The sequence below is a fragment of the Phalaenopsis equestris genome, unplaced genomic scaffold (genome assembly GCF_001263595.1).
Source record: "Phalaenopsis equestris unplaced genomic scaffold, ASM126359v1 Scaffold001042, whole genome shotgun sequence".
NCBI classification, from domain to species: Eukaryota; Viridiplantae; Streptophyta; class Magnoliopsida; order Asparagales; family Orchidaceae; genus Phalaenopsis; species Phalaenopsis equestris.
In genome coordinates, this window is record NW_018165481.1 from 460927 (window position 1) to 472394 (window position 11468).

General features: G+C 36.4%; 1 protein-coding gene across 2 annotated transcripts in view; it reads right to left on the reverse strand.

The window, feature by feature from the left end:
- The window catches only part of LOC110032868 (DNA-(apurinic or apyrimidinic site) lyase), a 97344-nt gene that overhangs the window by 34854 nt on the left and 51022 nt on the right, over positions 1-11468 (reverse strand). For both annotated transcript variants that reach the window (XM_020736641.1, XM_020736642.1), the window contains exons 4-5: positions 2664-2862; positions 2144-2222 (exon numbers count right to left, since the gene is read on the reverse strand). In XM_020736641.1, the coding sequence (XP_020592300.1) occupies positions 2144-2222; positions 2664-2862 (278 nt within the window). The remainder of the gene's footprint in view (positions 1-2143; positions 2223-2663; positions 2863-11468) is intronic.

The window sequence follows — 11468 nt, forward strand, 5'->3', positions numbered from 1 at the left end:
CGAACCCAGCTTAAAATAAACCCTATTTAATTTTTTGTATTAAATAGGGGAACTTGTCGGCAAATAAAACGGTTTCGCAGACCCAAACGGATGTCATATCTTTCTTAGTTTATTTGATCGAGTCTCACCCTCAAGTCTTGTGTTTATCCCTTGGGGTAGATACAGGATTTGAGGTTGAGTGCTCTTTCATTTAAACTATGGAAAATATGAGGTCAGTTTGATTTCATATTTTTCTAAAATTATATATATATACGTAAATTAAAAAGTCCTTCCGAAGCGGGCGACGGGATTTCGATTCCGGCGACCGACAGCTTCTTACGGGCGACCCCCAAACATTAACCTTTCCCCTTTTAAGCGCCGACACAGCCATCCAACCATCTATTTCTCTCCTTCCAACTTATTGTCCTTACTGCAACTCCTCCCCTTCACTGCCTTCATCCACACTAGTCACTGCACTCTCCAGTCTTCACCGACTCCTTGCTACTCGTCGGAGGGCTAAACCCTTCTCGATCACAACCACCTTGAGATCCCACCCTAGTTTGACTATTTGTGCCGCCTCTGTTATTATTTCCAATTTTGAGATCCCACCCTAGTTTGACTATATGGTTAGGTATCTCGTATTGTTATATTTTTGCTTTCAAGTGTGTTGATTCTAACCGCTTAGTTTTATCAAGTAATAATATTTGTTTTTCTATTATGGTTTGGGTTAACATCAGTATTATTTGGTATAAGAGCTAGCCTAACCATAGTCCTATTCTAGGGTTTCCTAACATCTGCCATAAACCACAAATTTTCTTTCCTACTACCAAATACCCTTTTCACTTCCAAATATCTCAAACCCTAACCATTCCACCAATGAGATACATGACGAATACTATCCGAGATGAGATATAGCGAGAGATTCATCATTTTCAGTAGAAGCCTATAGAAATTGGTAATGGGAACCACATTACCTCGACCAAAATCTGGAGCGTTGAAGGGAAGAAAGAGAAGGATTTGCATTCCTTTCATAGAAAGAATTTCGGCAATGAAGAAGACAGGCAACGTTGTTTTCATAGGGAGAATCTGAAGTTCATACGTCAGCATGGGGGAAAAGATAAGATAACTACTTGGTCAATACTTTGAAGGATGAGGTTGAAGCTTTGAAGGATGAGGTTGAAGCTCACCCAAACCCGGGAGATTGATGCAAGAGCTTACAGTGGACGCGGTGTTGTAGCTGTTGCAGTACCGCAAGATTTTGTAATCGCAAGAAACGGTCCGAAATTATTTTGTTTTCCTTTCTTATTATCTTTTATTCATTTTTAGTCATTTCCTACCTATGTATTGTATTAGTGTTTGAAATTCAATTTTGGCTCAAATTTCTGTCAGGACAGCCACTGACATCCGTTTTTCCCTTAGAGGGTCGTATCTAAGGGTTTGGGTGGTACTTTGGCTGTATCTCTCTCCCGATATGAAGTTTTCTTCCCTATCTCTTTCCACATCGCTCTCGGCAGCTTCCATTGCTGCAGCCACCCCCAAATAGTCGCACCTTGTTGTTTTCCCTGCAGTTTCCCCAATCCAGCCACCTATCCTCGCTACCGCTATCCCAGACAGCCTTCATCAAGCTGCTTGCAGTTTCTTGCATCCCCTGTCGATTCCGACAGCATTTCCCTACGCTACAGTCACCCGGTAGCAACCTTTTCCTGAATTTTTCAGCCACCCACCCATCCATTCCTCTCCTTACAGCATGTTGTTCTTGTCGCAACTCTGACCATTTGTTGCCGTCGTCAACTCCCTTTGCTATCGCCGCACCTCCCAGCCTTCACCTACTCCTAACTATCTCGTCGGAGGGCCAAACCCTCGCCGATCACCACCACCACCCTGAGATCCAATCCAAGTTTAGTTATTTGTGTCGTGTCTATTGCTACTTCTGATTTTTGAGTGTCGTGTTGTTATATTTTTCCTTTCAAGTGTGTTGATTGTAAATGCTTAGTTGCTTCAAGTAATAATATTTATTTTCTTATTATTATTAGGGTTAACTCCGGTATCAATTTTTAAGATAGTTAAGATCATCCTAAAAAGGAATGTCTTTTGATAATGCAGAAGGAAAAGGGGTAATAAAAAAACATGTAAATTACCTGTGTCATTCAAAGTCAAAACTCACCTCATTGATGGGAGGAACATATCCATTAAGCTTTGCACTGCTGAAAAAATCAGGATGGCTCACATCAATGTCTTGGTGGCTGCAGAAGGTGAGATATAATATGTCAAAACAAGGCATGAACAAAGATAAACGAGCCGCAGCACTTGACACCTTCAGTAAATTCTACGTAATAATCTCTATTTCCAAGCTGAAGTTCTCACGTACAATTCAACGTACTATCAGCAATAAGTTCAAAAATGTTATTTCAATAGACTTCGAAAGGCAAAGAGGATTCAACAACGAAGGCTGAGCAGGTAGAACAAGGCAAATAACCAACAGATAAGAAGAACACAATAAAAAAAACAATATGCCATATTCTATGAAAGAAACGATGACATAAATTATATTAAAAAAACAGAGTAATGCGTTGAATAAAGAAAGAGAGGGAACAGGAATGTGGCCCATTGCATAAGTTGAACTTTAAAAAAAAAAGAAACGTAGAAAGTAGTTCATTCTTAATCCTATCACTATAGAGAATTACCTTACATTAAGATCTCCACACCAAATTAAGGGTTTGTCAAGCTGAACAACAAACTCAAGAATCCTTTTGTCCCACTTTCTTCTTCGTTGAAAAGAATTTTCTTCCTCTTTCCAACCATTATTCGGCACATATGTATTCAACAGGTAAAATGATTCAAATTCAGCTAAAATCAACCGCCCATCTGGTTCATGGTTTGAAGCTGGAAACATAGAAGAATAGTATAGCAGTTGCAATAAAAGGTATACCAAAGTGGGCATGAATAAAACATTAAATTATAAAAAAATAAAAAAACAAAAAATTGCAGTCTGACATAAAAAATAAGATTAAATTTTCATTGATTTCAAATGTCATGAACTACATTTATGATGGAAAGTTGCCCTAATAAAGTAGGATGGCAACTCCACATGATACTTTTGAGGTAGAGTAATTAGGGACAACCGTCAATCCTACTCAAATTAGAGAGATGCAACAATTAAGAAAATAAGAACATGAATGTTTGCAGGCATTCCACCATTCTTCCAATAAACCCTGTTCTCAATATTGGAATTTAAGAAATTTCACTTCCAATTTGTGCAAGGGTTCAAAAGTTGAACCTTCAGGTGGCAAGCCGGCCCACCAAAACAAGAACTTAACAATGGCTCAGATCTCATGCTACTCCATTAGATGTTCAGAATCACTAACCTTGAATATTCCTTCATTTGGGCCAATGAGTGAGTTTCATATCAATAGTGGCAACCTTTAAACAAGATATATATAGAAAAATAATAAGAAGAATTTAAAAACCTACAATTTACAAGTCACAATATCTATTTTTAGATAGCTTTGAAAGGACCAAAAAGAAGCACATGAACTAGTGTGAATAGAAAATGGAGATCGAAATTCATCCTGTGTCATAATAAAGTTGTGACCAACAATAAACCATACAGCAATATCATTGGCTTGCTGCCTTATTCAATTTCTAGCGGCTAACAAATTTTCCTTATCGATTTAAGGATGTAATCTCATAGTTTCAACATAATTTCAAAATATACTATAGGAATACAATGCACTTAAGTGATGATATCCATACTAATCTCACAAAAAAAATGTTTAAATGCAAAGAAAATAGTAGAAAATGGGGGTCATACTATGGGAATCAAGTTCCAGATGCCTCAACCACAATGAAGTGTTCAGATATTGCTCTTTTGGTGAAACAGGCCATGCAGATGCATTGAAAGCAAAGAACTTACCAAAAAGGTACCCCACAATCAACCAAATTGAGCACAATGAAAATAGTATACAAGGGATGTGACGTTGCAATAGTCTGGCTTAAAACATAATGACCATACTAAAAAATATCCAGAGTTCACCTATTTCATGGAACGAATTATACCGATGGATCTAGAGTGTCAAAATAATCACAGAAGTAACCTTGCAATCACAAGCACAATAAAAACGATTGACAACAAAATTGATGTCACAAAAATCAAATTCAAAACACCTCCACAATGATAAAAAAAATCTATTCATTGCTCGTTTTGTAAAATGGATGATGGTAACACATCAAAAATGAGAAAATTCCCCACAAAAAATAGTAATTTTTGCTTGAGTCATTGTATGAGAGAAAATCAAGAGATTCACCAACAAGAACAATGTGGAAATTTGAAATCAACATTTTTTACTATGAAGACCTACAAAAAAAGTCAACAAACAATTATTATAATTATAAATCAATCTGACAAAATTCATCAATCCCAAGGTCAATAAATCTACGTATCCCCAAAATCCCATTGCAAATGTCCCATCCCATTCGGTTGTTTATGGAAATTTTAATCTTAAAATGAAAAAAAAAATCATGCCTATTCTCTTATTTCACAATCTCACACACTAATCTCACTGCTCTCCCTTGCCAAATCTCCCAAATTCGCCCAACACATTAGCCCTTTTGGAATTAAACTACCTAAGCCCTCCAAATTGCCAAGCACCTCCTCTCCCAAAGCTTGTGCCTGTTCTCTCCTCAAATAACATGAACCCCTCATGTTCCCTTCTCAAATCCCCGCCTATACTTCTTTCTTCACCAGTGCCTGTCATCGACTCAAGAACCAACACAACAACACCCCACTGTGACCTACATCTGAAACTACCCTAATATGTGTGAGGTAATGACCAAAGAAAGACAGAAAAAAAGGGTGGAAACTTATTCGTCCTTTCCCCTTTATCTTGGATTGGCATATCTATTTTCCTCTCCTCTCAATTTATCCTTGATAAGATCTACGCTTTCCACATCCAGGTCATGCTCCCCATCAAAACACAATAAATCCTAAGGCAGATCCAATTCCTTGACATTGATAAGCTAGAAGATATCATAAAAATGACTCAATTGGCACTTCTCAGTGTTATCAAAGGCCAAAAGTTTTCTTCAAGAATTCAATGCCAAACACAACAGTAAGGTGGAAGTGTTATATTCATTGTTTAACTGGTCGAATAATGATTCTATAACATTATGCGTAAAACTTACATCTATACAAATATTTTAAAAATTAATAAAGGAATTTGATGGTACTCATTAAATTAGTTTTATAGCATTAAAAGTTGTTTACCGAAAATTCCTACCGTCACACCCTAATTAACCCCCTCAAGTCAAACAGAGATGTGCTAGTAGATGATGTCTCAGGCAGACACAACATTCACCCACATTTATCATGACTTGTACTCATTGAGACCCACTGATTGGAGAATTAGTCTTTATTAAATCATCACTAAGCAAACTCTTATATTTCAACAATTCTAAAATTCATGAATCATAAATAATACAATAACAGATATAAAAACAATTCTCCATAAAATATAGAGCTTTTAAGCAACCTCAAATATGAAATCATACATACTAAAAGGACTTTATCTATGTCAGTTATTGCCACCTTCTATAAATACATAAAACTGCACAATTAAAAGCCATACAAATTAATAGGTCACTGAACTAGTGATCTCTAGGGTGCTCCTCAGTAAAATAAACATTACTAAAATAAGATTCAAATATACAAAAAAGTACCATGCAAATTGGTCAGTAAATAACATGAGTAACAACAGTAATAATAAAGAAATATGCTATAATACTTGAATGGTATAGAAAAAATGATTAAAAGTCGTCACACAAAATAGTTAGAAATAAATAAGTCTAATGTTAACAAAGATTTTAAATCACTATATTAACTAATGTGCTATAAGTATTTAATTTAATTTTATTTTCATTTTTTCTCAGCATTCCCTATGTTAGAAATATTGTTATCTTTTTTGTATTAGCTTTAATGTATTTCATTTCATTAGGTCATCATACCATTAGTTGGTTAAAATAACTACCGATAAAGAAGTGGCCATTCTAATATCACATTTATCAATGATCTCGTAATATCAACTGGGCTGTCCCAACCTTAATATCAAGAGTTGAGAATTCAATTATTTTCATATTAAAACTCTTCTTATTTGAATTTTTGTCTTACCCAACATATGTCATTATTATGGATGCATACATATCACAAATTAAATGACAATTTTTTTTTCATCATTATCAGTTATAATCATTTTTCTAAGCAATTCTTGCTTAAAAAGAATGTATTTGTAGATAATCAATTTTATTAGCATGCGCAGGAATACAATGAAATAAGAGAAAAATCAACATTTATACCTAAATTTTGCATTTCTATAAAATGTTGTGAAACTGGAGAAAAAAATCATTTATATGAATTAAATTATGCTAATATAACCAAATATTCTCAACATGAGAGGATTTCTCAATGAAAACTTAAACAAGAAATTTACTAATATCCAGTAAAAAACAATAATTCCAAAAAGCATTTATTTTTTATTTTAGAAACCAAGTATGTCATCAAAATTTCTAAATTCTTTTTTGAAATATTTTTTTATTTCTCACACCTTGAAACATAGATCTTTTAACACAACCTCCTTAAATCAACAAATACATCAATTTATAACAAACTCTTATTTACTAGTTTAATTCTATCTCAAAAAATTCACAAAATAATATTTTTATCTCAAAACTTTCTCTCATAATAAAATCTTTAGCAACTACGATTTTTTCAAACTAGTCAAATCGTTAAAAAAATTTAAAAAAAAATTATATCCATACCTTGAGAACCTAGCTTTTCTTCCTTCCTTTCCTCTCCTTCTCTTCCTCTTTCTTTCCAACTCCTTTTCTCCTCCTTTACTTCTCTTCTACCTCCCACATTTCTTCCATTCCAATCCCCCAACCCTCTCAGGGTACAACCCGAAAGCTTATATATGTATATTTTTATAAAAAGGCAAATTCATTGATGTAAAAGGGAAGATACAAAGGTTTTAGTGAGTGGGTACAAAGAACCCACTCACAAGGAATACAACTCACTCAAAAAGATACTTTAAAATACTCTTATACCTCAAAAAAACAGAAATACTCTTATTTATGGTGAGTAGATTTACCACTTCCCCTTCTCCTGGTTCTAGGGAGAGCTTCCAACACAAAACTGAGATGAGGACTTCCGCGAAACTATCAAATAGTCATTTTGAAAATTCCTGAGTTCTAAAATTTTTTTTTCTTCTTCCTAGATTTATAAACTTGTCATTCATCTGTCGGTGTTTGTCCCATCTGATCTATTTGTGAATCTTCGATGGAGAGCTCACCCTGGGGCTTATGTTGATCCGTAAACTGCTGAGCATTTTCAGCCTGCAGCACACCTTTATCATGGAGCTCCTCCAGGGCTTGATTACCCTCTTCTCTCGTGATAGATGGTTCCAAAACACATCGGCTAGCATCTGCTACAACCAAATTCGTAGTATTTATGATCTGAGGAAGAACTGTCTCAATAGCGGTGGGAAGTAGCTGCGGAATTGGTTGGTGAGGAATAACCTGATGAGACAAATTTTTATTCAACATTTCTAGAAGATCTTCAATTTCTGCTATATTTTTCTCCACTTAGATGATGTTATTAGGAACTGGAGAATCCAAATGCACAGGAATGTTGAATCTCAAATGTAGATGAAGCCTGAAACATTTGGCAGGTGTGTAACCAATCAAATTTACAGTGATTACAGTAATAAGGTTTTTGTTCTGCGGCAATTGGTTGTCGATACCCATTGCGGGTAGTACCAAGTCATATTTCTTTCACATCAAGGAGAGTGATATCCCTTTCAACAAGAATCCTTGCAACCGAAGGCCTAAATAGGTTGAAGGTGGGTATGTCCAATTTCATAGGTCTCCCTAATGTAGCTCCAATAGAATAGAGGACTTGGTGATTAAAGTAGTGCAACTTTAGGCCAAGTAGTTTAAACGAGATTGAAACTATAGGGGGTTCACTTGAGCAATTTCATAAATTTTCCATCAATTGTTATATACTTCTTGGAAAATATTTTGGCACAGTCCTCTACTTTAGATAATTGTATCATCACATGTCTCTCATCAAAGAAAGCAACCTTCCAATGTCTCAATAGTTCAAGATCTTCAAAAGCCTTTCGAACGATTTTTATTTTAGGATGTCCCAATTGAAACTTCCCAATGAGGGTAAATTTGCATTTATCAACCAGGTTGGAAACTTCAACATCAGGAAAAACTAAAGTTAGTTTGCACTCTTTCTACTCGCTTTCTTCATGAGGTTACAGTCCCCCTGAACTTCAAATGATTCATGATAAACCTGAGGGAAAACCTAATCCATTGATCTCACAGAGCCAAGCATATCAACATAAGAAACCTTCCCAAGGTATAAAATTGAAGCAGTCGGTGGTTGAGGAGGAACAGAAGCCATAGAGCCGAGAGTTGAACAGCGGGTAGCTACCGGGTTTGAGACGTGACTACTACCGGAGCTCTCGTGCGTGTTGTTCTTGTATAGAGCCTAACGCCTTCTTTGTTGCTCGATCCACAGAGCAGGACTCAAGCAGTGCGGGAAGATCACGACACAGGAAGGATCGCGACACAGAAAGCTTATATGCATATATATATAAATCGTTCGAAATTTACTAATATCCAGTAAAAAACAATAATTCCAAAAAGCATTTATTTTTTATTTTAGAAACCAAGTATGTCATCAAAATTTCTAAATTCTTTTTTGAAGTATTTTTTATTTCTCACACCTTGAAACATAGATCTTTTAACACAAACTCCTTAAATCAACAAATACATCAATTTATAACAAACTCTTATTTACTAGTTTAATTCTATCTCAAAAAATTCACAAAATAATATTTTTATCTCAAAACTTTCTCTCATAATAAAATCTTTCGCAGCTACAATTTTTTCAAACAAGTCAAATCGTTAAAAAAATTTAAAAAAAAATTATATCCATACCTTGAGAACCTAGCTTTTCTTCCTTCCTTTCCTCTCCTTCTCTTCCTCTTTCTTTCCAACTCCTTTTCTCCTCCTTTACTTCTCTTCTACCTCCCACATTTCTTCCATTCCAATCCCCCAACCCTCTCAGGGTACAACCCGAAAGCTTATATATGTATATTTTTATAAAAAGGCAAATTCATTGATGTAAAAGGGAAGATACAAAGGTTTTAGTGAGTGGGTACAAAGAACCCACTCACAAGGAATACAACTCACTCAAAAAGATACTTTAAAATACTCTTATACCTCAAAAAAACAGAAATACTCTTATTCATGGTGAGTAGATTTACCACTTCCCCTTCTCCTGGTTCTAGGGAGAGCTTCCAACACAAAACTGAGATGAGGACTTCCGCGAAACTATCAAATAGTCATCTTGAAAATTCCTGAGGTCTAGAATTTTTTTTTCTTCTTCCTAGATTTATAAACTTGTCATTCATCTGTCGGTGTTTGTCCCATCTGATCTATTTGTGAATCTTCGATGGAGAGCTTACCCTGGGGTTTGGCCCGATAGTGATCTGCCGATAGTGATCTGCTCTGATAGGGTTTCGCCCGACAGCGAAACCCTGGTTTGATTCTCGCTCGACGATGAGGTTTCCCACACTCGACGACGACCACGATGTTTCTCGCACTCGACGACGACGACGACGAAGGACTCTACGTTGTGATCGTCGTCTTCTCTCTCGCGTCAAACGACGAAGGGCTTTGGCGTCTGCTTCTGTGATTTCGTTGTCTCCTCCTTCACGCCTTCCAGCTAGCCTTCCAGCTTCTGCGGTTCTATTCTGCGCAGATCGAGTTGCGACTTCTATCGAGCTGCAACTTCGTGCCCTGTCTTTTGTCTTCTGCTCATTTCATCTACGGTTCCTGCGCAGCTTCGCCCCGAACTCTTCGGCACGTTTTTTTTGTCCTCTGCTCGACTTGCAGGGCTTTTCTTTGCTGTGATGAAGCTTTCTTCATCCTCGATTGAACCTGACAAAACCTCATTTGCCCACATGGTAGATAATCTTCAGGGGGAGACGGCGGTTGTCTTCCCTTCAAGTTATAAGGAGCATCGTGATGGTACAGATGACTGCCCCTTTATCAAGAATGCAGGCAGAAAAAGTGAGAAGGCAGCATTCTATTTCTCCACGTCAGAAATTTCAACACTTACTAACAAATTCAAATTCACTCTTATTGAAAAATTCAGTGGGGACACCCACCTATGAAAATTATTAGGAAAAGTTTTGATGACCTCAAATTAACAGAAAAGCGAAAAGTGAGGCTCATGGATGGGAGACATGTATTGATTCAGTTAAACGTGTGTGAGAACTACTCTCGGATTTTCTCTAGAAAATATCTTAACATCGCTGGTAAAACTATAAAAACCCAAATCATGAAACTCCCACTATACCGGTATGGTTTAGTTTACCTTATCTCAAGCTGCATTTTTTTCACCATCAGTTTCTCTACTTTATTAGGGTCATCCTTGGGATCATTTGAAGCTAGATCTGTCTACTTTCAATCTAATCAGACTCTCGGGGGCCAGGACACTTGTGGAAAGGGATATTACTTTACCTAATGTTACTGAAGTTTGGCTGGGCACAACCCATAATGGTTATTGGCAACAAATCGTCATGGAACACATACCCCGATATTGTACCCACTGTAAGATGTTTGGTCATGTCCTTGATAAATGTCACAAATTTCATCCAAATTTGAAATCTAAGGTTCAAGTGAATAAGAATGGGTCTAAACCCACTGCTTTGGACATTTTAGTTCCACCTGGTGAGGATACTACCAGACAGAAGGCGTCTGTTGCCCCTAAGGACCCCCCATGACACTGTTGTTACTGTTACTGCGAGTGATGTGATGCTGACACCTTCAAATCCCATAGAAAATAATACTGATTGACTATTAACTACAAATGATAACGTTCAGACTGATAATCAGGAGAGCCTCGTAACTTCATTTCTTCAGGAAGTATCCGGTGTAAAGGCTACTCATACTTCACATATACTAGAACCTATTGTGGGTACTACGGTTGGTATTCCTTCTGCTCAGCTCTACCACCCCATCAAATTGATTCTTCGAATATGAATGACAGGTCTATTCCAAGAGAGAATAAGAATAAAAAGGAGAGACCGACTCAAGCTCGGGAACATATTGGATGATAAATTGATTGCTATTGGCAATGACGATCATCTTACCAGCTTATTAGCTTGCTCCTTCTCTAGAATTAGAGGCAGAGACAAAACCAAATTGGGTTGCTCTCTAGCCACCTGATACTATATATTTCGACACTGTTAGGCTTTTATTTAAGTATCTAATGTATTTTTTTATTTTTTTTCTAGTTTTGGAACTATTTATGATTTTTGTGTGGACAGGGTGGCATGCTTGGGCTCTCCCACATATTGTATCTGTATCTTTTTTTCTATTTAATATATTAGCCTTTTTGAGCATTCAAATATATATATATT